General features: G+C 64.3%; 1 protein-coding gene across 4 annotated transcripts in view; it reads right to left on the bottom strand.

Moving 5' to 3' along the window:
• Positions 1-4341: 4341 nt before the first annotated feature.
• The window catches only part of MOB2 (MOB kinase activator 2), a 69246-nt gene continuing 50526 nt past the window's right edge, over positions 4342-23061 (bottom strand). For 3 of the 4 annotated variants that reach the window (XM_045066747.1, XM_045066752.1, XM_045066755.1), the window contains exons 2-5: positions 12641-12801; positions 11994-12087; positions 5605-5729; positions 4342-4923 (exon numbers count right to left, since the gene is read on the bottom strand). In XM_045066747.1, coding sequence (XP_044922682.1) covers positions 4613-4923; positions 5605-5729; positions 11994-12087; positions 12641-12801 — 691 coding nt within the window. In that variant the 3' untranslated portion in view covers positions 4342-4612. Of the gene's footprint in view, positions 4924-5604; positions 5730-11993; positions 12088-12640; positions 12802-19726; positions 19891-23061 lie in introns of those variants that run through there. The other variant, XM_045066745.1, reaches the window with a different exon arrangement.

Here is a 23061-nt window from a genome sequence, read left to right as displayed (position 1 = left end):
GCCCGTCCCATTCCTGCTTCTGCAGACAGGCGCTGGCGACGGTTTCAGGCGTCCCTCAGGGGGCCTCTGCCAGGTCCCCTCCGCGCCGCCCCATGTCTGGGAGTCTTTGCTGGCGGCGTCACCAACAGCCCGGACTTCCTCCTCCCGATCGGCTGCTTCGGGAAACCTGCGCTTTTCCCGCCGTGCCCCTCGCCACCCTTCCGGCCTCCGCATGCCTCACACCCAAGGCCACGTCTGTGTTTGCAGATGCTGGCTGTGGTGGCACCGCCCCCGCCCCCCTCCCGGGACCACAGTCTGCGTTCATGTCCCGTCACCCCTGTGCAGGACGCCACAGAGGCAGCGGCTTAGCCCCCAGCTCCGGAAGTGGGAAGTGGGTCCCATGGGGCTCCACCCAAGTGTCAGCCGGGCGGGCTCCTCTTGAGGCTCAAGCGTGGGGACGAAACGTCCCTCCTTCCTCCAGCTTCTCAAGGTGCGGCACCCCGGCTCACGGCCCCTTCTCCCGGCTGTGGTGGCCAGGTCTTTCTCCCGCCACCCTCCTCTGCTGACCCTTGTGCTGTGTCTTGGCTGCCAGGACGGAGCTAACAACTTGGGGGGAGGGGTGCAGGTCGTCTGGCTGGAGCGGAGACGCCCGAGGGTCTCACCGGAAGCTGCGTCTCAGCACTGAGCCCGGCTGCCACCGGGACCCAGGAGCGCCACACGCAGCCACTGCACTGTGTGTGCCCAGAAGGCCTCGCCACGGCCCAAGCGGCCGGGATGCCCGGGCTCTTACAGCAGAGGCAGCTGGCCGGTGGGGAGCACAGGGCATCGCCCTCCCCTCGGCGGCCTGCAGGCGGCTGCTCACCCTGGCTGCCTGGCCCTTCCCAGGAGACTCTCTGAGGCCCGGTGACCGGCGCTGTACCCATGGCCCCCACGTGCCTGGGGATCCCACAGCTCCTTCCTGAGTCAGAGAAACCCGACCACGGGCATCTGGGACAGCCTTCTGCAGACGCAGAGATCACGCGTGCACACGCGTGCACACTGCATCCAGACTCCATCAAGCAGCTTGAGCCAGAAGTGCCCGTGTCCTCCTGGCACCAGCAGTGCCCACCCCCAGCCCCCGCCCCGGCCAGCCACAGAGCCCCTGACTGCTCTCAGGCCTACACACAGCAGCCGGACCCCACTCCTGCAGACACAGTGGACACGAGCACTCCTGCAGACACAGTGGACACGAGCACTCCTGCAGACACAGTGGACACGAGCACTCCTGCAGACACAGTGGACACGAGCACTCCTGCAGACACAGTGGACACGAGCACTCCTGCAGACACAGTGGACACGAGCACTCCTGCAGACACAGTGGACACGAGCACTCCTGCAGACACAGTGGACACGAGCACTCCTGCAGACACAGTGGACACGAGCACTCCTGCAGACACAGTGGACACGAGCACTCCTGCAGACACAGTGGACACGAGCACTCCTGCAGACACAGTGGACACGAGCACTCCTGCAGACACAGTGGACACGAGCACTCCTGCAGACACAGTGGACACGAGCACTCCTGCAGACACAGTGGACACGAGCACTCCTGCAGACACAGTGGACACGAGCACTCCTGCAGACACAGTGGACACGAGCACTCCTGCAGACACAGTGGACACGAGCACTCCTGCAGACACAGTGGACACGAGCACTCCTGCAGACACAGTGGACACGAGCACTCCTGCAGACACAGTGGACACGAGCACTCCTGCAGACACAGTGGACACGAGCACTCCTGCAGACACAGTGGACACGAGCACTCCTGCAGACACAGTGGACACGAGCACTCCTGCAGACACAGTGGACACGAGCACTCCTGCAGACACAGTGGACACGAGCACTCCTGCAGACACAGTGGACACGAGCACTCCTGCAGACACAGTGGACACGAGCACTCCTGCAGACACAGTGGACACGAGGCTGCCCGGCCTGCTCCCCACCCCTAGCCTGGGACTCTGGCCAGGAAGGCCAGTGGAGCCAGGCCCTGGCCTTCTGCCTTCCCCAGGAGGTGCTCCCGGGCCCCTCAGGTCATGGAGGACCCCTACCTTTGACTCCGACAGCCAGGCTTGTGGTCAAGTTCCTGAGGCCTCTACTTTGGGCGCACATGCCTAGAGAAGCAGAAGGACCTGCGGGGGAGGCAGGGGAGGGGCCGGGGCCCACACTGCCCAGCAGGCTGAGGCCACAGTGAGACCCAGACAGCAGAGGGAGAGAGCATGACAGGGACGACAGGGCGACCTCAAGGTGGCGTTGGGCCCAGGCCTTGCTCAGGGAGGGGCTATGACCTCCCTGCAGCCCACAGAGCCGGCTGCAGCGTCTGGGGAAGCAGCGGGGCAGGGGGTCCACGCTCAGGTCAGAGGAGCCCACCCCTGTGGGAGTTAACATCTGCTGGCCTCAGCGGAGAGGTCTCCTACCCCTGGTCACAGATGCAGTGTAGATGCTGCGGACGTGTCCGGTGATTGGGGGACAGAGAGGGTAGGATTCCCCATGACCCGGAACTCCTGACCAGACAAGGACAGAGGCATGAGCTCCAGTGAGATGGCAGCAGGCCCCAGGGGTACAGTAGGGCCCAGGAGCCTTCTTGCAGGGCTCAGAGCACGAGTGAGTTCAGCAGACGATGTGGGTGGAAGCTTCTAGAATGGTGCACGTTAAAGTCACGGTGAAACAACTCTGATGTCTGCCTTCCGGTCCAGGGCCTGAGTCAGTGGGGTGGAGACCGGCTGACGCACCAGGGGATTTTAAAGTCACCCCCAGCACACCACTGTGCAGCCAACGGGGGAGGTACTCTGGGGCAGGGAGGCTCAGGGAGATGGTGCGGGACCCTGGGGGACAGGTCGGGGCCAGGACACGGAGACAAGGCACTGCAGGGCGCCTGCACTTCGTGGCTGGCGGCAGGACTGTCAGGGGCGGTTCTCCGGGCAGGAGGAGGAGGAACCATCACCAGGAGTGCAGAGAAGGTAGGCGGGTCAGGGGCCACCACAGGCTGGGAAGACCCCCATCGTGGGCAGCAGAGGTGGGGGGTGGGCTCTGGTCTCTGGCCAGGGCTGGGGCTGGTGATGGCCCGGGACGTGGAGGAAAGCCCCAAGCACGTCTGGCAGCAGCCGAACTTCAGGGCCAGATGAGCGGCGGGAGGACAGGAATAGGACCGACCTGGTGCGGTGACAGCGAGGGTGGAGGGCGTGGGAGCCGCGAGAGTCAGGAGGCAGAGATCAGGACCCCCACCTTTTCGGGCTATGTGGGTGCTGGGGGCCGGTGAGCACGACAGCCACCGGCTGTCCCCAGGCAAGAAGTCAGGGCAGGAAGGCAGGACCCTGCCGGAGCCTCCTCTCGTGTCTCCGCCCGCACAGCGCCTAGAAAAGCTCTGGCTTCGGTTCAGGGGCCGCTCCACCCGGCCTCTGTACTCCCCCCCGCCGCTCCCGAGCTTTCTCTCTGCTCACCCCTCAGACCACAGGGCCCAGGCCAGGGCTGGCTCCTGCAGCAGAGCCCCGGGGCCAGGCTGGCCAGGCCCCCCCAGCCCGCTCCAGCACACACTCTAGGGTCCCTGCCGCCTGCACGGGAGGCACAGCACACGAGAGCGGTCAAGGCTCCCTGGAGCACGGGAAACAAGACAGGTGTCCCTCACCCTGAGCTTCCCGAGCCCCGCAGACCCCGTGAGGACACAGGTCAGCAGGGCAGCCTGTGGCTGGCCCTGGCAGGAAGAGCCCAGCCCAGCCAGGGTGGCCAGGAGGCAGGCCATGGTCCCAGCTGTTCGGCCAGGCCACCCTCAGTCTCGCACCAGCCCTGGCGCCCGCAGCACGGACCACCGAGACGCTGAGCACACACGCAGGCACTAACCTGAGAGAATTCTTTTTATTACGCCCGGACAGGTGCACCGAGCAGGGACACCCAGCCTCCCACCAACAGCCGCGTCTCCACACAGGCCACCCGCCCAGGCACCTCGGTCCTAGGCCCAGCTAGTCCAGGGGCCCTCATGAGCAGCGGGCCAGGAGAGAGGGGAACACAGCCACAGGGTCAGGGCCGCTAGGGGCACCCCTGGCCACTCCCTCTACCGGCTCAGAGCCGCCGCCAGCGAGGATCCAAGCAAGGCCAGGAGAGGGGAGGTCTGAGGGGGGCTGGGGAGGAACCTCTGAAACAGCTCCACCCTGGAAACCAACCAGACGGAACCCAAGTCCCTCCTGGGAAGGGGCCCCAGCTCTCACTGGCGTATTTCTCTCAAAACAGCAGAGTCCCCGGGGCAGGAGCGGGGCGGGGAGGCAGGGCGGGGGCCACACGGAAGACCAAGGAAAGGAAAGCCGCGCAGGAGAAGGAAACTCAGACCAGCAGTCCCATAAATGTTTGTTGAGCGAATGAATGAAATCCAAAGGTCCTTCTTGACAAGCGGCACTCATCCGTCCAACAGGAAAACCCCGGCGGGGAGCCAGTCCGACGTGCAGCCTGCCAGCATCTGGGGAGCCCGCTCTCGGCACGCCCAGGCCGGGTGGGGGGGCGCCACGACCTCTCAGGCCTCCCGCCGAGCGCACCCAGTGCGTACGCACACACGCAGCACACGCACCTCCGTCTCTCTGCACACGTGTGCGCCTGTCCGGCCGGGGGCTCACCTCTCCTTCCCGTGGTTCTGTGCCCCCGCGCCCCCGCCGCTGGCCCCGGCCCCCCCGCCCCCGCCGCGGCCCCCGCCGCTGCACAGCACCTCCGTGAGGTCGTCCATGACGGCGGTCTCTTTGGGGTCGAGCAAGTTGAACTCCCTGGCGAAGAGGATGAAGTGGGCGTAGAGCGTGTTCAAGTGTCCGTGCAGCTCGAGGGCCAGCGTCTCCTTGAAGTGGGACCAGTAGATGTGCGCCAGCACGTGGAACAGGTACTTGCAGATCTTCTTCACCAGAGCCTCGAACGAGCTGGGGAATTCTCTGCCTGGGGGGGAGAGCCCGCGGCGTCAGCCTGCCCTCCACTCCATCACCCCGCCTCTCGGGGCCCGGCTCCCCCCGGCCGGAGGGTCCCGCAGCCATGCCCTCCCCACTCAGCAGCCCACTGGCAGGCACCCGAGTGACCTATCCCCCGGGGCCCCAAGAGCCGGGTGTCTGCTGATCTGCACGGGCCACCTCTGCGTCGAGGGGCCCGTGACCCTGCCATGGGCCATCCGAAGCTCAGACTCGGCCCCAGGGTCAATGTGCTTCCCTGACAGACGCTCTTGGGCCTCTACATGGCTGGCCACAGACGAGGACGGAACCAAGGTGCACGGGTGCCTCCTGCTGGCCGAGCACCGTCCGTTAGCTCCGTACTGGCCTGGAGCCCCCGGCAGGACCTGCCCAGGTCGGGACGCGAGGCGGCTACTGCTTCCTGCCTGTCAGACCCCCGGTGAGGGGGACTGCAGTGGCCCCACTGTACAGGGGGTGGAGCTGGAGGCAGAGGCCAGAGGTCCCAGAGCCTGGCATGGGTGGGGTCTTGACCCAGCCTGGGCTAACCCCTGCCAGCGCCCACCTGCCTGGCTTCAGAGCCAAGGCCACACAGCCGCCGCGTCCCGGAGGTCTGGCCCTGTCGCGTCGGCAGCCACAGCCGCCCAGCAGGGAGGAGTGCAGCCGGGCAGAGACGTACCGTACTTCGTGGGGAACACGTCCTCGTCCGTCACCAGCTTCTGCACGGAGCTCATAACAAAGTCGACGTACTGGGGAGCGGTGCACTTGACCTTCTTCCCCCGCTCATCGTACCAGTAGTACTGTCTGTGGGGCAGAGGGACCCGTCACGCCCGCCCCGGCCGCCAGCAGTGGATGCGTAGCAGGTGCCCAGGCTCCCCCTCCCTGGGCCCCCAGGGGCAGACACACTGCTCCCCAGCACTGGAGACCCCCAGCTGCGTCCCACAAGGGGCTGCCTGCACCGACTCAGAGCAGCGTCCAGGTCAGAGCCTGCCGTACAGACACCAACAGCAGGCCTGTCCGTTCTCTCCCCGCCGCTGGCTCAGCCTACCCAGCCTGATTTCTTGAGTGGACCAAGCACCCCTGCCTGGCATGAGGGCCGGCCTATGCCCAGCACTCTGTCGGACCTGTCCTCAGGACAGTGGGGGTTCCCATTTCCCACGGTCAGCCTGACCCTGGCCAAGGCCCTCGGGACAGTCCACCACCGCCGCCGCCTCTGCTCCAGAAGCCCGCCTCCGTCTAGCAGGAGCAGGCGCTCTGCCTGGCCCCGGGTGGGGTGCAGGGCCCGCTGACGAGACCAGGAAAGCACAGCCTCCACACTAATGGACAGGCTCAGGGAGGAGGCCAGCCCTTCGTGAATAAGGGGATAAGCGGCCCAACTGCCACTCGGAGGCAGAAGGTCCGGGGTGTGACTTTGCAGAAGGCAGACCTTCCCGCTGGACCTGCTCTCGGGCTGCTTCTGGGCACTGCGGCGCACCTGCAGGGCGGCCGGACTGCCCCAGAGCCCGGGGCCAGGGGCCGCACAAGGCCCAGGAGTGTAAGTGGGCAATGGAGCTGAAAAGACAAAAGCCCTGAGACGCGTGCCTGACTCCTGGCCTGCCCCCAGGAGGTGAAAACCCATCAGCGCACCCATCTGCTGGGACACCTGCCCCAGCACCCAGCACCCCCCACCCCACCACCACAAGGAGGCTCTGCCGGACCCTCCTCCTGCCCGCCCAGACATCAGCACAGGCCGGGTCAGATCACCTGAGGACACAAAGACAAAGCCCCTTTCTGTGTTTCTCTGGACAGCCCGAGGGGTCCCCGTGCCAGAGGCGGAGCCCGGTGTTTGGGGGCCGGGCTGAGGCCCACATCTGCTGTAAGGTCCATGTCTGCGGTGGGCGCCAGACGCCTGTCCCACCGATCCCCCCGCACCAAGGACAGGTGCCGACACACCAGGCCACAGGGACCAGAGGGCCAGAAAACACAACCGCAGCCAGAAACTGGGACGCGTGTCCCCACCACGTGCAGCCCAGAGAGACTAGCTCCTGAGGGACAAGGACTGCCCCTTCTGTCTGAAAGACGAGACACTCTGCTGTCAACATCCCTCTTGTTTTCGTTTTTTGCGATGGCGCAGTACAGCGGCGCTCGGGCAGGCGGTCCTTCCACGTCACCCACCCAGGCCCAGGAACCCCGGCCCACCTGACACAGCAGGGAGGGCCCCTGGGGAACACCACGGGACATCCTGAGCCGGGCTCCGGCTCCAGCCGCGTCTCGGTGTGCGCCCCGAGGCCCTTCCTCCTCCAGCGCAGAGGGGCCGGTGTGCCCAGCCGTCCGCCTGCCGGCAGACACCGGGCTCACTGCCAGTCTGGGGCAGCCCTGGCTCAGGCGACTCTAAGTGCCCCTGGGCAGGGCTCTGTGTGAGCACAAGCTCTCGCCTCTCAAAGGTGAACGCTCCAGATCAGCAGTGCTGGGCCCCAAAGAGGCCGCCCGCCGCCGTCGGCCAGGCTCGCAAGTCACTCCGCTAGCACGGGGCACGCTGTCCTCCCCGGCCCTCTCTGCTGACCCGTGCGTCCAGCCCGGGCCCGCCGGCGACCACTGCTGCTGTGAGGGCTCCTCATCCGCGCTGGGCGCCAGTGCCCTCCCCAGTGTGTGACTGGCCTGTGGTCTGTCTTCCTCCTCCGAACACGCCCTCCTCAGAGCCGAAGTTCCGCGGACTGCGCCCAGCCCCTGCTGCTTCCTCCTCGACGGCGGGCCTGCGTCGCGGCCGAGAGCTCCTCACCCAGCTGTAGGCCGTGACGATCTCCCCTTCTTTTCTTCCGAAAGTCTTCTGGTTTCACAATTTAGAATCCATCTGAAGCTAATTTTGGCATAAAGTGTGCGGTTTGGGTCAAGACTCACTCTTCTCTCCCTGGCGTCCGGAGGCCCGTCTTCCACCGCGCTGGTTTGACAGACCAGCCTTCCGGCATCTCCGTCACAACCAGATGGCCGCCTTTGTGCGGGTCTGTCTGCGGAGCCTGCACGGCGCCCTGCTCCATGTGTCCGTTCCCCACACGTCCCCGATCGCCGCGGCGTGCCCACGACGGGGGCCGGGGGGCGGGGGCCTGCAGCCTCACCGTTCTCTCCTCAGCACTGCTGTGGCCCTACCAGCGGCCGGGCCCGTCCGCGCACCATCCGCGTCGACTGGTCCCTGCCTGCAAATGCTCTGCCGGGATTCGGACCGAGGAGGCAAGAAATGAGAAGACGGACCCCAGGGAGCTCACACTCGGTGGCCACAAAGGCCACGCGCCCCCCGGCTCTGCGGGCCTCCCGCGGCTGCTCCCTGGCTCCTCGCCCACGGCGGCGCGTGGGTGCGTGCTGGCTCGGGTTTACCCCTGAGCACTTCGTCCTCTGTGGGGCTGTTGTAAATGGTGCGATTCTTAGTTTGGGGCTCCAGGTGTGCACTGCTGGGGGTTTTCTACACAGACAACCGTGCCGTACGCAGTAACGGGGGCACTTCCAGTTCCCCCTGTGGATGCCTTCTACTCCTGGTCTCTTGCTGGACAGCACTGCCCATTTGAGTGAATCTTGCTATTTTGTTCTTACCAAGGAATCAGTCCATTTAAACTGCCCAACTTATGTATGCAGGTACATTTTATGTATGTTGGTACGTTTTTTTTGGTACGTTTCCTTAATATCTGCTTAGTGTCTGCGAAGTCTACAGTGACGTCCCCTTCATTCTCATCCTGACATCCTGCTCCGTTTCTACCCATCCGTCTTGCGAAAGACCCATCAAATTCCCTGAACTTTTCAAGAAATCGGCTACTGGTTTCACGGATTTTCCTGTTTCCAGAGGTCAATTTCAGGGACTCCTACTCCGCTATTCCTTTCTTCCACTCACTCTGGGTCTATCGTTCTTTTTCTAGTTTCTTAATGGAAGCTGAGGTTCCTGATTTGAGATCCTTCTCCTGTAACGAACACGTAACCCTACAGATCCCCTCAAAGCTCCGCCGTGTCTCACAAATTCGGGTGCGCTGCATCTCAGTTTAAAACATTTCTCATTCCCTCCGAGACCTCCGTTCCGACCCGTGCGTCATTCCCAAGTACTCAGAGATCTTCCTGTGCCCTTCCTGTGACTGATTCTAGTTCACCCCCGCGACGGTCAGGTAAGGAATGCAGTAGCGCCCTGACCCGTTCGAGTTTGCACAGGGCTGTCCTGTGAGCCGGGATGCGATCTCCTTTGCGGACTACTCACGCCACGTGCGCTTGAGAAGGACATGGCCTTGGTGGTCGACAGTGAAACGCACCCAGCCCAGCCGGCCGACGGTGCGACTCCGTCCTGTATCCTTGCGGACTTGTGAGCGCTCTGCAGCGGCTCTGGGCAGACGTTCACTCCTGCAGAGCGGGGCCCCTCTGTCGGCGGTTTCACGTTCCTGGGTCCCAGTTCCTGGCGACAGGCGCCGTCCAGAAGCAGACCGGCGCCGCCTCCGGGCGCGGCAGCGGAGGCTCTGTGTGATGGGCGGGCGCGCCACGCCGCCACGCCACCCCCACCCATGTTTCACAGTGGCACACGGTCAGCGGGAGAAAGCGGGTACAGGCAGCAGGAGACCTTGAGAGAGACCGCACTCGCGTGACTGATGACGGCACACTGCTGTAACTGTCCCGTTCTGTTACTGGTCGCGCGTGTTAACCTCTCTACCTGATTTACCGATGAAACTTGACCGCAGGCCACAGGGTTTGGTGTGGTCTGCAGAACCCGGCTCCCAGCGGGGGCCCTGGGCGCACGGCCCCACGAGCGGCAGCCGACTCGGCGACCTCTGCCTTGCACTCAGCACCTCTGTGCTGCTGACGTTTCTGGGAATGTCTGGTGTGCTTGAATTTTTTACCATCTTTCATTTACTGTTTGGCCCCTCTGCTTCTCGTCCCTTGTAACTCCTCTTTCCCGCCTTCTTTTGGGTTATGTGTTCCTCTTCCCTTTCAGTTTACCGACTGCAACTCTGACTACCCCCTCTACACGACTCGCCAGAGGCCGCTCGCCGGAGTCGGAATGCACACCCCACCTGCTCTCCCGCCACGCCAGCCCAGCCCGCCGCCATCTCCTCTGCTGTCACTCATCAGATGGCTCAAAGCACTAGAAAGGGACAGTCCCGGTCCCCTTGCTTGGGGACCCCTTGCAGAAGCAGGTCTGCCACTGTGGATGCTTTAAGTCTTCCGCCATCGGAGAAATGTCCGTATTTCAGCCAAGCCCTGAAGGACATGTTTGCCGGAAGGAAGACTAGGCCTGATTGCTCTTTACTGGCAACACGTTAGAAATGTGGCAGAGCTTCCTTGTGGCCCAAGGGTTCCGATGAGCACAGCAGTCACTCACCCATGTCCTCGAGGGCTGGCTCTGCTCCGGGAAGGCCTTCTCTTTGCCCAGTTTTGTTATGACCCGCCTGTGCATGGAACTCAACAGTCCGTCCTACTTGGAGTTCACTCAGCTTCTTGAATTGTATGTTAGCGTCTGCCAAGCTTGGAAAGCTTCCAGCCATTATTTCTTCAAACACATTCTCCATGTAGCCCTTTCTTGTCACCTTCTGGGCCTCCCAACACAACCCTCTGGTTTCCAAGTCTAGGGCCCAGCAGGGTGGACACAGGTCTCAGCCCCGCTCCAGGCCCCAGGCACACATGTTGGTCCTGGGGCAGCTCGGGGACCTCTGGCAAACCTGACTTTTTCTCCTCACCTAATTTGACATCAAACAGCTGCTAGGAAGGCAGTAGAACACGCCAGGCCCTGGAAGCCTCGAAGACCCTGCGAAGGCAGCTGCAGCCAAGAAGAACGAGAAGTGGGGGCTCAAGCTCCCCAGATTCCATCTCACACCGAGCTCTACGCACTTTCAAGGAGTGTCTTCTCAAGCCTGGAGATACTGAAGGACACTGGGAGCAGAGACAAGCTTCCCACTGCCTGCCCTACGGGCCACCTCGGACTCCGCTGGGTCGGGCACAGCCAGCAAGCGTCCTTCCGAGTGTGCCACACACAGGGCAGCTCTAGGACACGGTCGCCGCTGGCCTCCAGCATCTGCAGCGGGGTGCTCTGCTCTGCTCTGCTGAGGGCACTTCCCTCCCCCAGGCTCACCTGCCCCGCCCTCCCGGGTCATCCCTGGCTGCGGCCAGTGGGGACACATGTAATGTCTGGGCTCCCATCAGTGGCCCTTTCTGGGTGACAGAGTGGAGTTGGCTCTCCAACCACTGTCTACATTTGCTCCCATAGGACCTGGCCCTGAGCTGTGACCTGCTGGGGCCACAAGAGTGGGGCCTGGCTGGGCTGAGACCTCCGCGTGCCTGAGCTGGAGCCGGGTCTATGCCTGGGAGCCTGGCCGGCAGCTGACTTTCTACGCAGCAGGGGCTAGAGGCTCCCGCGTGCTAGCAGCAGCCCTAACGATAAGAGAAGGTGTGAGAAAAGGGCTCCCATGCTGTCGCCTCAGTCCCAACAGCCCCAGGCTGAGCCCAGCAGCTGGCCTTCTGTCTGCAGCCGCCGTCCACCCCTTCTGCGATCAGAGGCCAGTGGCAAGCCCATGCCGTGCAGTGGCTCTCCCGCCCCCGCCCCGAGCAGCAGCTGCCGCCAATCCACCAGGGTGCCTCGAAGCCCCTGGGGTTCCTGCCTACTGAGGACACAAGTGTACACAAGCTTCCAGAGAAAAACGAACGCATCTGGGCCCATGGAAAACTCACTGAGAAGGCATCCCAGCTCCAAAAAAACCAGCCAACGGAGAAAGCAACGAGCGGCCTCTCCACCCAGTCCCTCGCTGTCCCCCTCCTCACTCCTTTGACACCGAGCAGGAGCTCTCGGGAAAAGCCATCCTGCAACCGGACAGCTAACTGAAGCAGGGAAGCACCTGTAGCTTCCTGACGTGCCGTGGTCTTACAAAACCCACTGAGGCACGTACTGTGGAAACACCCCTGCCCCATGGAGCTCAGCCACCTGCCTCTGGCCGGCTGGCACCCCACACCCCAACAGACCCTATACCACAGAGTGCCTCCCCTGTCTGGCCTCTGTCCCCACAGGGACAGGAGGGGCCGCCGCAGCCAGGACCCTGCTGAGGAGACACTGCCGGGGTGCCGTGAGTGACTCACGTGTTGCACACGGCCATCGTCTGGCACGCCTCTCCTGTGCAGAACTCTGAGATGGTGCTGTACTGTAGGTTGACGTGGTGGAAAAACGTGGTGGCTGCAAAAGAAGAGAAGGCCTGGGCATGAGAAGCCACCACTGCGGCACCGTTCTGCGTCCCAGTGCCCTGCGGACCCACGCAAAGCCAGCGCACACCACAGACCAGAGACGCACGTCCCAGTGCAGAGCAGTGGCCCTGGACGCCGGCCACTGGCCGCTGTCGTGCGCGACGGGCATGTGTCTGCGTAGCACCAAGCCGGGCAGAGAGCCAGCGGCCAACCGGAGTCCCCTCCGCGAGGGCTGCGGCAGGCAGCCATGCCGTGAGCCCCGAGCCCCAGGCCTGCCAGGTGGCTGGAGTTCAGGTGCACTCTCCCCTCCCACAGGCCGCAGCCTTCCCACAAACTCGACACTGCCAGCCCTGCAGCCACACACCCACTCCAGACACTCCCTGGCACCGGTGGCCCAGCCCTGGCCCGGCCAGGACCTGCAACGGGTCCTGGTGTTGGGGACCCTAAGCACAGTGCAGGGCCGGCCACCGGCTCCAGGGAGTCCTCGGTCGGGTGAGGGCCTGCGGCCCACTGCGGTGCCCTCCCCGACCCAGCGCCCCACGCACTGTTGCTGGCCAGCCACTCGTTGAGGTCGATCTCGCGGGGCAGCACCACCAGCTCCTTGAAGCCGACGTCGGTGATCCTGGACCTGGCGTACTCTGGCTCCAGGTACATCTTCTTCTCCTCCGTGGCGGGCTTCTTTCCGTTGGGCTTTGCTTTAGACTTCCTGCCGGAGACAAGGCAGCGGGGGTCACTGCGTGACAAAGACAGGCATGGAGGCCACGAGCTGGGTCTCAGGACGTGAGCTGGGCTGTCCCCGCCAGTGGGACAACCAGGGGCTCTTTCTGAGAGCCCAGGAGACTCTGCTCCGAGCGGGCCCCAGGAATGGAAAGGAAGCTGCTCTGCCCTCCCCTGCCATTGTCAGGGGCCCACGGCCCGACTGGCCGAGCCCCCCGCGCCACGACAGGAAGTGGGATGCGGACACACATGCCAGAGGCCTGATGCCACAGGGCCACACACGGACGCCAGGACAGGCAGGTGGTTCGGGGCCCATTGAAGGGGGCGCTGGCAGCCGCACTAGTCAGGCTCCAGCCCCCACACGTGACACTGCAGACACCTTGGCCCGCAGGGCTGCCAGGTGGGACACAGGGCCGAGCTCTCCTGGCCCAGGCCCCCGCATCCTTCTGTGCAGCCGACCCCCCTGCCCGGCCTCAGAGAGGCCTCGCTGTGTGCCCATGCGCCTGGGACTCCCCTGCACGGCCCCATCCTGCTCACCTGGGCTCTGCCCCAAGCCCACAGGGCAGGATCCGGGCGGGGGCGGGGAGGTGGGCATGAACCAGGCATTACAGAGATCGCAAATGACCTCTTTGCACCAGAAGTTTTTTCTGCTTACAAAAATAGTTGTTTTCCACAAAAATACACTGTCATACAGAAACAGAATGGGCTCATTATAGCTATTTTTACAGGACTAAATACATATTTTTGAAACGTCTGTTTTTCCTTCAAATCCTGCAAACATCAGTACCTATGCCCCATCAACCAGAGTTCTCGGGGCTGAAGGGCCTCCCAGACTCGCCTCGTGCCAGCCGCCCAGAGGCCAGAGCCAGGGCCGCGGTGTGTGCAGCCTAGTTGCCCAAACAAGGTAGAACGTGTCCTAAGAGGGAAAAGTGGCCAGGACAGTGGCCCAGAGCCCACGGCTGGGAACACGGCCCAGGCTGGGTCTGTCATAAGTCACTGAACGTCACAATGGAGCCCACACTGGGCAAATGGGCCCGGACACTGGATCCCGTGGAGGGCCGTGTGTGGACATGGCCCTTCCCAGCAGCAACCGCCCAGTGTGAAGGAGCAGGGGGAGTCCTGCCATCTGGGGAGCAGCTCAGAGCAATGCTGTAACCCTCCTGTACCTGCAGGGACTCCCCCTACCGTCAAAGGGTTAGAATTCGGTTCCTGGGGGAAGTTCAAGAAACCGAAAGAACATGCCTAACAGCACGAGTCTCTTGGTTCTCCGTGGGACGACTCCGCTTTCAACGCTACAAGGGGACCCAGTGCGACTCGCAGAAACAAACCGCAGGTCAATACTGTCAGGACATCCTACTGACCAGAAAGGCCACCTTTGGCTATAAATTCTCAAGGAGGTGTTATCGCCGCCCCAGGAGCAGACACTCCGGGGAAGCGTGTCCGTCTTCCCCCGGGGACAGGATGAGACAGACGGAGGCCTCGGAGTTCCAGCAGACATGTCCTTCAGAGTCCCCGTCGTGCTCCACGGCGCTGGGGGGCAGGAGTGAGCACGCCCGCCCCACAGCCCAGCCGCGCACACGACCGTCGGGATGGCCGTGAGGCCGCCCACACACCTGGTGCGCTATGGTCGGGGTGCTGGCTGGGCTGGGGGGCTGGGGGCAGGCAGACTGAGGACCTGGCCTCGGGGCTGCCATACCTGGCCAGGCCCCACACGCTCACACCCTCGGCGTCTGCAGCGCCTGCGCAAGGAGAAGCAAACCAGCTCACCCCTGGCCTCCGTCTCCGGCCCGGCGGCCCAAATGTGAATGCTCCGCGGGTCTCAGCTGGGGCGCAGCCCGCTGTGGCCGAGCCGGACACGGCCGTCCTAAGGACTCCGGGCACCCAGCTCCTTGTGCTCCTTCCCCGCCCTCGTTCCAGTGGGGCAAAAGGTCTCTGCGGCTCCCTGACCCTGTCCTTTTCGTCTGTTTGGAAATGTTGCTAGTGGTTTACTTAAGAGAAACAGGAAGGAAAAATGCTCCCCGAATGCCAGGGAAATGTTTTCCATCAGCTTCTCAGCAAATCTTCTCCTTAAAAGGCGACGTGTTCTCAGCCTCCTGGTGCACCACCGGGAGTGGCCAATGCCATGCAGGGCCACAGTGTCCTGGGGACAGGGAGGGGCCGCATGCGGCCTGGGCCGCGGGAGCAAGCGCGTGAACGTCTCTTCCTCGCTCTGTCACACACACCTGCAGTGAGGACATCAGGGGTCCGTCTGGCTGGGCGGGACTTGCCACTGGGGACAAGAGTGGACACATGCCTCTCAGGGCCCTGTGGCCCCTTGGACAAGACAGCAAGGCTCCGACCTTCCCCAGAGCACGCAGAGGAAGACTGGGCCCTGAGAGGGCTCAGGAAGCCCAAGGGCTCTGCCATGCCCTCAGATGCTCCACCAGGAGGCTGGGCGGCCAGTTCACTCCCTGCCGCCTACCCTTCTCCTGACCCTGGTCTCTGCTACTGAGTCGCATGCCGCCCTGCCAGAAAGCCTGAAGTGGCCTGGAAAGACGATCTGTGCCCACAGCGCCAGGCACGAGGGACCAGCCCACGGGATGCACCTGCAGCCTGCGCCGGTTCTGCCCTGCTCACCCCCCGCTGCGTCCAGGCCCCATCTGACCCCCGCCTCCCCACCTGTGCTCTAGGCGCACCCCTGCCTGTGCCTCCCCTCGACTCACACCTGGCTAGGACCAGCCCTGAGCTCGCCACACATGCTAGGCCTCGACTTTTGGGTCGAGAGGACTCTACTATCACACGTGTGGGGATGCGGCATGAGGGGCCCGGGCTGAAGACGGCTGCCTGACCTCCTCTTCGTCCTGCTGTCCAGGAGCCGCGTCAGCAAGTGACGTGAGGACCATGCAGCAGAACCAGCCTATGGGCAGCTGGTGCCGGAGCAGCAGCGGGAACCGGAGCAGCAGCGGGAACCGGCACAGGACAAGTTGCCACTGAGGCCACACTGGGGCCCACTTGGGGACTCTGCCTCAGGAAGGGTGTGGCACCCTTGTGCTGGCAAGTCCATTTCCAGGGGAGACTAGGAGCCCTGGAAGGGCGTGGGCTGCGACATCTGTGATCAGAAGGCCTCCGCCTCCCCACCCTTCTCCCCTGCTGCTGTCCACACCTGTTCTGCAAGAAGCGGGGCAAAAAGGCAGGTGCACACCAGGCCCGCCAAGCTGGACTTTTCCAAGCTGCTTCCCCCAAGCTCCCCTGTCCCCATCATCCAGGGAGGGCCTGGGAGCCCTGGACCCTGTGCAAGCTGGAACGGGCCGCTCTCCCAGGCCGGCCAGTGCAGATTTCCGCACAGCCTGGTCACGGGGTCTTCTTTCCTTCAGTCCCGCAGGCAGGCAGTGACGATGGGCGCAGACGCAAAGGTACAGGCCCGGGCCCCTGGGTGGGAACGGTCTTGCAAACCCTGCCACACGGGGCCCTCCCACCCCAAGTTCTGTCCCGGCCGCGGCAAACCATTTGGCCCTTCTGAGTGCCGGAAGTGGCCCTGGCCCAGCCCCGTTCCTCTGCCCTCGGCAGCAACAGGCCATGTGATGCCTGTCCCTACCGCCACATGGGGGGAGAACACAAGATCCCATGCACCCCACCCCACTGGCACTGAGCTCTGGAGCAGGCTCTGTCCAGCCACGGCCCAGACGGCTGTCTGGGGGCCGCACGGCCGGGCTCCTTCTCTCTGGCTCTCCCCCTATACTGCTCACTGGGACCCCCAGGGTGGCAGTGAAGGGACCGGATGGTGGACACAAGGCTGTGGCCTGCCACAGGGCCTGCTGGCACCCTGGGGGGGGGCGGGGAGAACATGGCCACAGGCACACATAGAGACCTCCCAACAGAACCCTGCGCGCCGCTCCTGGTCGAACGGGTGGGCTCCGAGGCCAGACCAGCCATCTGGGAGGGGCCCAGGCTCCACGGAGAACATCTTTCTACTGTGTCCTCACCTCACCCTCCCCTGCTCCCGACACCTTTACCACCTCCGCAGCAGTCCCCACGGCCCACACGTGCTTGGCCTGACACATACCACCGGTCCCACCGGGAAGGCCCCTCGGGCTGTGAGCCGGCACCGCCACAGACCCCACCATGTGAGCAAGGGGACACAAGGGCGCAGGAGTGACGCCGCCCGACAGCCACAGCAGGGGTCTCCCCTAGGGATGCAGACACACCAGGAGAGAAGCACCTGCCAGGAGCGCCGGGAACACTCGAGGGCCCCGTGCTGACGCTCCCCACCGAGAGCCGGCCCCCACCGGCAGATGTGGGGTGCCCCGGACCCACCCTCCAGGAGCAATCGGTAACTGCCAGGTCTGGAACATGGGATGCCTCCTCAAGGTCTCGGCCATGGTGGGGCAAGGGGCTGGTGGTCCCCAGGCACAGAGCAGGGCCAACTGCGCCCAGCGGGGGGTGGGCCACACTGAACCCGGAGAACCCCCTCCGCCCCGCCGCTGCCCCTGCGGTGCCCCGGGACGCCGGCATCCCAGGACAGCGGGGTCTGGCTGTAAAGGAGGCAGGGCAGGCGTGGGAGGTCAAGGGAAGCACGAGACGCCGCGTGGGAGGAGGTGGGTGGTGAGACGCACAGCCGCTGCCGCTGCCGGTCTGGAGGCGGCCTCACTGGACGGAGACCAGAGACCCGGGGGTGGGGGAGCAGGATGAGGAGGGGCGCGCGGACGCAGGAACGGTGGACGCATGGTGCGCAAAGGCCCCAGAGACAGTGCTCCAGGGCAACAGAGCCCGTGCTGGCGGCAGCCTGGGAAAGGAGGGGCCCCCAGGGCGGGCGTCTGAGGACTGAGCACGAGCAGGGTCTCCACGGTCCTGGGCGCAGCCCGCCGCTCCCCACATCAGGCTAACACAGGAGGGAGCGCCTAGGCCCGGTCCCGACCGGCGCGGCCGTCTGGGGTGGCAGGTTGGGTGGGGCAGGAGCTCCCCCGGGTCCTGTGCACAGGCCCATCTGCTCCCCATGGGGCCGCCGGGCCCAAAGTCCAGGCTCTGTAGGGACGTTAGACAGCCCTGTCACCCAGACGGTCAGGGCACACCCGGGGCCCCCACCAGGACCAGACATCACCCTCAGCCCCGGGCCGAGTGAAAACACCAGGGCTTGGCACCACTCCCGACCCCCAGGTTTCCGACGCAGTGGGCCTGAAAACCACTTCGGACACGTGGAGGTGCCCGCCTGTGTCGCGTCCTTGCCACTCTAGTGCCCTGGTGTCACTCTACTGCCTCCCGCTGCACAGCCTCGGAAACCAAAAGCTGGGAAGACACCCCCCATGGGACCCCCATCAAATCCCCACAGGCCACGGCCAGCGGGTGCTGTGGAGAGGGGCGCGCAGGTCATTTCTCATCTTGGGTTAACTGCCTGGCGGTCAGCACCCCCAAACAGCCAAGCTTTCATAAGCCCTTGTGTCCCTACACAACGAGACCCGTCGAGACGGAGGACGGCAAGGCAGACTGAGAAAGGTACACAGACACCGTGGACACAACGTGCACACCATCGGGTGCTGCGCGCCCCGTCTGACCCCCGGCCAGGGCCGCAGCGTGGCCACCAGCCTCAGACTTTCACTTCTCCATCGGTGAAGGACCACTCTTCCTCTGGCACCAGGCTGGAGCGTCACCCGCCCTGAGAAGTCCTCTCGGCACCCTGGTGAGAGTGGCCTGGCTCGTCCCCTGCAGCGACGCGCCGACGCCCGGCCAGCTCAGTCTTGCCTCTGTCCTCTGCAGAGCCTGCTTCAGCATTCGCTCTCTCCCACCGTGCACATGCGCACAGGACACGCACCCACACCGGCACCCACGGTTCCAAAGCTCACAAGCTAACATTACGGAAGGACAGCTCAGGGCTAACAGGTGGGGTCTCTGGTTTCTACTAGGAAGTCACTGTGAGTCCTCCCATGTGGCACGCAGGTGACCGGCTGTGGGGACGGATCCCGGGGAAGAGAAGAGTGAAAACCAGAGGTGCCCACAGTCAGTCGGAGGCTCTAGACTGCCTCGGTCACCCTATGCCGACCACCAGCTGGGCTTGGCTTCCCCACTCAGACAGTCACCCAGAGGCCTGCTCAGCTTCATTACAATTAAAGACAGAACTGGAAAAGCAAGAGACATTCACTTTCCATTTTAAAAATGATGACCCGCTGTTCTCAGGCCAACCTAAGAGGTTCGTACCGCAGGAAGCTGGGTCTGAGTCTACACCGTGACCCATTCCGGCACGGGCTCCTGTCAGCACGGGTGTCCTGCAGCCCCTCCGAGCCCCCCGGCACAGCACAGGACCGCCCCCTTTGAGGGTCAGGCCGGCCTGCTGCTGCCTGCCACCCCCACACACTCCCACCAGCAGGCCACGCTCGGTCTGCCAGCGCCCGAAGCAGCTTCCACCCAGACGCAGAACCAGCACTGGAGAGTGTCTCCAGACCCCTCCACAGGTCAGAAAAAACAATTTAAAAAGCTGTCAGAAACGGCCCCTAGAGCGGACAGCTGTGTCCCATGGTCAGGTCTCTGGACAAGGCTACTCAGGGACAGTTTCCGGTCATCCCATCTGGGGACAACCAGACAGACACCACGCTGGTCTGGCAGGCCTGGGAGCGGGCAAGGCAGGACTGCCGTGGTCACAGACATGGTTAGCCACAAGGAGGGAGCCGGCTCACCGGCGGGCCCCTCGTCCTCCCCCAGAGCCTGCAGGGCCGCACCCCCTCCGGGAGCACAAGCTCTGCCACGAGCGACAGGACAGGAGCAACGGGACGTGCCGGCACTCAGGGAAAACGTGGCTCCAAACAAAGTTCCCGTCCAAATCCCAGGGCTCCCCCGCCCCGCCCCGCGGCTACACGCCGCCCGCAATTACAGCCACTGTTCCCCAGGCTGAGCCCGGGCTGGGACTAGGGACCCCCGACCGCCCCCGCCGCCCCCGCCCCGTTCACCTGAGCACTTTGCCAACAGCCTGAAGCACCATTTTGCAGCTGAGTCCGGCTTTGGGGGGCTGGCTGAGCACAGCTCGGTCTGTGGGGAGACTGCTGGGATCTGCAAGCATGCTGGGGCAGCGCAGGGACCGGCACGGCAAGTGGGAGCCAGGGTGGCGGACAGCTGGACAGCGTCCCTCCTCCCGCTCCTCCCTCCTCCTCCCCTCCAGGACACCAGCCAATGAGGACACGGCGGGGGGGCGGGGGGGGGCAAGCAGCTGCTCCTTCTACAGGCGAGGGCTGGCCAAGTCCACTTAAATGAGGGAGTGTCTCAATGGCCTTTTCTAAGTGGCGCCTTGCGGGCACCATGTGGGATGAAGGCCACTGCCCAGGAGATGGCTGGGAAGGACCCATCGGCGAGGCCCAGGGTGGCACCACATGGCCCTTCTGACAGGGCAGGCAGCAGCTCTGCCCCAGGAGCTCGTGCGGCCGACACACACCCCTCGCCTGACCCCAGCCGAGCTGAGACAAGACAGCGGCGGGGCCGGGACGCCGGGCTGCAGACAGACAGGCTGGCCGCACGCCTGCAGAGCACAGGCCCGGTCCCGCGGCCCACTGACACTCACAGGCCCTGGAAAGACAAGGCTGGCCGGCTCCCGGGGTGTCCCGAGGGGCAGTGAGTGGGCACTGGGCAGAGGCTACTTCTGGAGGGCAGGTCTCCACAGAATGCCCAGAGCGCCGTCCTGTGGGGCTGCCAGAAGCCGAGTGCCCAAGGCCTTCTTTGCAGCCGTTCTCGACCCGGGAGACCGCAGGGCACAGGAGGGCCCGCGTCTGGAAGAGGACGGCGCTCCGCTCAGCCCTGGCTTCAGTTCTGACCACAGGCCCTGGCTTCAGATCTGACCACATACAGTGATGGCCCGGCCCCACGGGCTCCTCTGAGAAGCCGCACCCAGCACAGAGCACGGCCGAAGTCCGCCGGGCTCCTGCGCCCGTACGCCCAGCTTGGCTCTGCCCTCCCCCCACCCCAAAAGGCCACGTCCCACAAAGGGCCCTGCTGACCTTCTCATCTGTCCAAGTTCAACCCAACTCTGCAAGGGCCCCCAAAGCCACGGAAAGGACAGATCAACGTGTCACAGCAAAAGGCAGCCTCTGCCCGGCACAGCCGAAGACACCAGCAACAGCGCTCCAGTCACCGGGGAGGCAGGACAAGAGAGGCTCCTTCTGTCCCGGCAGGACACTGTCCCCAGGGCCAGCCTGGGAGTCTGCATGACCTCAGGCACCCCCTTCACTCGCTGCCGGCCCGGGGCAGACCCACTAATGGGAGGGCCACACCTGCCCTGGCGAGACGGAGTCCCCCGGGAGGGGAGGACCAGCCTGCAGGGCCGCAGCGGAGCAGCAGCAGGTTGTGCGGGCTCACCGTGTTCCACGGCCCGCCCTGCGATCAGAACCAGCCAGTTCTCCAGGGAGCCCTGGCCCCTTCTACTGCAGAAGATGAGAAGCTGACAGCCGGCTGCCGGGCGGTCCCCTCCCTGGTCCCCAGACAGCAGGGAGACGCGTGTGTGCTCACCTGCCGCCACAGCACGGTGTGCACACGCTCATCCTGACGCCCCCGACAGACCCATTACCCGCGGGTCACTCCTGCCGCCGTCCCCTGGCCTGTCTAGGGCCTCCCCCTCCAACAGAGACACCTCTGAGGAGACACAGGGTCTGAATCACTTCGCCAAAACCAGTCACGGCAGAGGGAGCGCCACACGGTCAGGCAGGAAGGCCAACGGGCCCGGCACCCTGACGAGTGGCGCGGGAAAGCGCAGGCTTCACTGAGCAGCACGTGGGAAGGGCTCTGTGGCTGAGTCCAACGACACAGAAGACAAGACAGGATGAGCAGCCCCCGACCGTCGAAACAGCCCGGAAAGACGCGCACAAGTGAGGCCGTCTCAGCAGTCAAGTAACTTAAGATCGGAAGAGAGGGGCGAAGAGCTCGAGGCGGAACCAGAAATGAGCCCCTGAAATGCAGGCGCAGTTGGAAGGGACACAAAGCCAACGTGGCAAGGAACACAAGAGAGAAAGAAGGAGTTTTTTGGATCAAAAAGGAATGAGGAGACATTCGGGTGCGTGATGGCAGGGCGGCGGGTCCCGGGAGGACCCCTCCATCACCAGCAGCTACAAACTGGGTGAATCACAAAGCAGTGGGCGTCAGATGCTGGACAGCACGCTGGTGGCTCGGGACGGTGCCTGAGAGCAGGCGACCCGAGGGTGAGCAGAGAGCCACCGTGTGCCGGAGGCTGGGGTGCGGGAAGGCGGAGCCCATGCAGGCCCCGCGGCCTTGGACAGAGGCCAGGGTCAGAGCTGGGGCTGCTGGGACATGCAGGGCCGCGTACCGGACAGCTGGGCTACTGGCCCGCCGGCCCGGAGAAGAGCCTCCAGAAAGAAGGACGGAGCCAGTTAAGCCTCTGACCGACCACTCCGACGAGGGCACGCAGGCCCCTCCACAGGGCCTGGCAAAGAGCAGCTACAGGCAACGGCAGGCCCTGCCGCCCCCAGAGCAGACACGGAGGGCATCCACAGAGGCGCCCGCCCGCTGCCCTGGAAGCCGCGTGAGGAGCAGGGCTGTGGCAGCCCGGAGGAAGGTCTCCCCCGAGCTGCCCTCGCTAGGCCTCACCCAGCCTCCAAGGGCCCTGCTGAGCCAGCCGCAGAGCAGCCGCAGGCCGGAGCGGCACGGCACTCTGCAAGGAAGGGTGAACAGCCGGAGCTCCGGCCACACTTGCCGCCACCCATCTGACACGCGTGCGCACCCACGCACGCGCACAGGCACACAAAGCAGCAACGAACGTTACCATAACCGGGAGAAACGAGAGCCTGAGCAACAGACCTGACGCAAGAGCGCCGCGGCACGCGGCAAGGCCTTTAGGCCACGCGACGATCCAGGGGCCCGCGGGCGGGGACCACCGAGTGTGGGCGGAAATGACACACACAAACTCTTGTACAAACGTAAGTTCCCCAAATGGACAAAAGAACAAATAGGAAGGCCGAATTTATCATTAAAAACCTTTCTACAAGGAAATGCCAGAAGCAGGCGGCTTTGTGAGTGAATTCTACCAAATACACAGAGGAGCAGTACTGGGGGCACCTGGGGGGCTCCGTCCGCGGACTCTTGGTTTCGGCTCAGGTCCCGACCTCGGGGTCGTGGGATCGAGTCCCGTGTCGGGCTCTGCACTCAGTGGGGAGTCTGCTTGAGGGTCTCCCTCTGCCTCTCCCCCCCCACCACCTGGACAAAGACAGGGAGAGAACCATTCTTGCGCACACGTTGTCAGGAGACAGACGAGGAAACAGCGCGCAGCCGGTCAGAGCGGCTGAGG

Source organism: Mustela putorius, unplaced genomic scaffold (genome assembly GCF_011764305.1).
Source record: "Mustela putorius furo isolate JIRA1106 unplaced genomic scaffold, ASM1176430v1.1 tig00000127_pilon_pilon_pilon, whole genome shotgun sequence".
In the NCBI taxonomy this organism is placed as follows: domain Eukaryota; kingdom Metazoa; phylum Chordata; class Mammalia; order Carnivora; family Mustelidae; genus Mustela; species Mustela putorius.
Note: the sequence above shows the minus strand (reverse complement) of the source record. Positions and strands in the feature narration are given on the sequence as shown.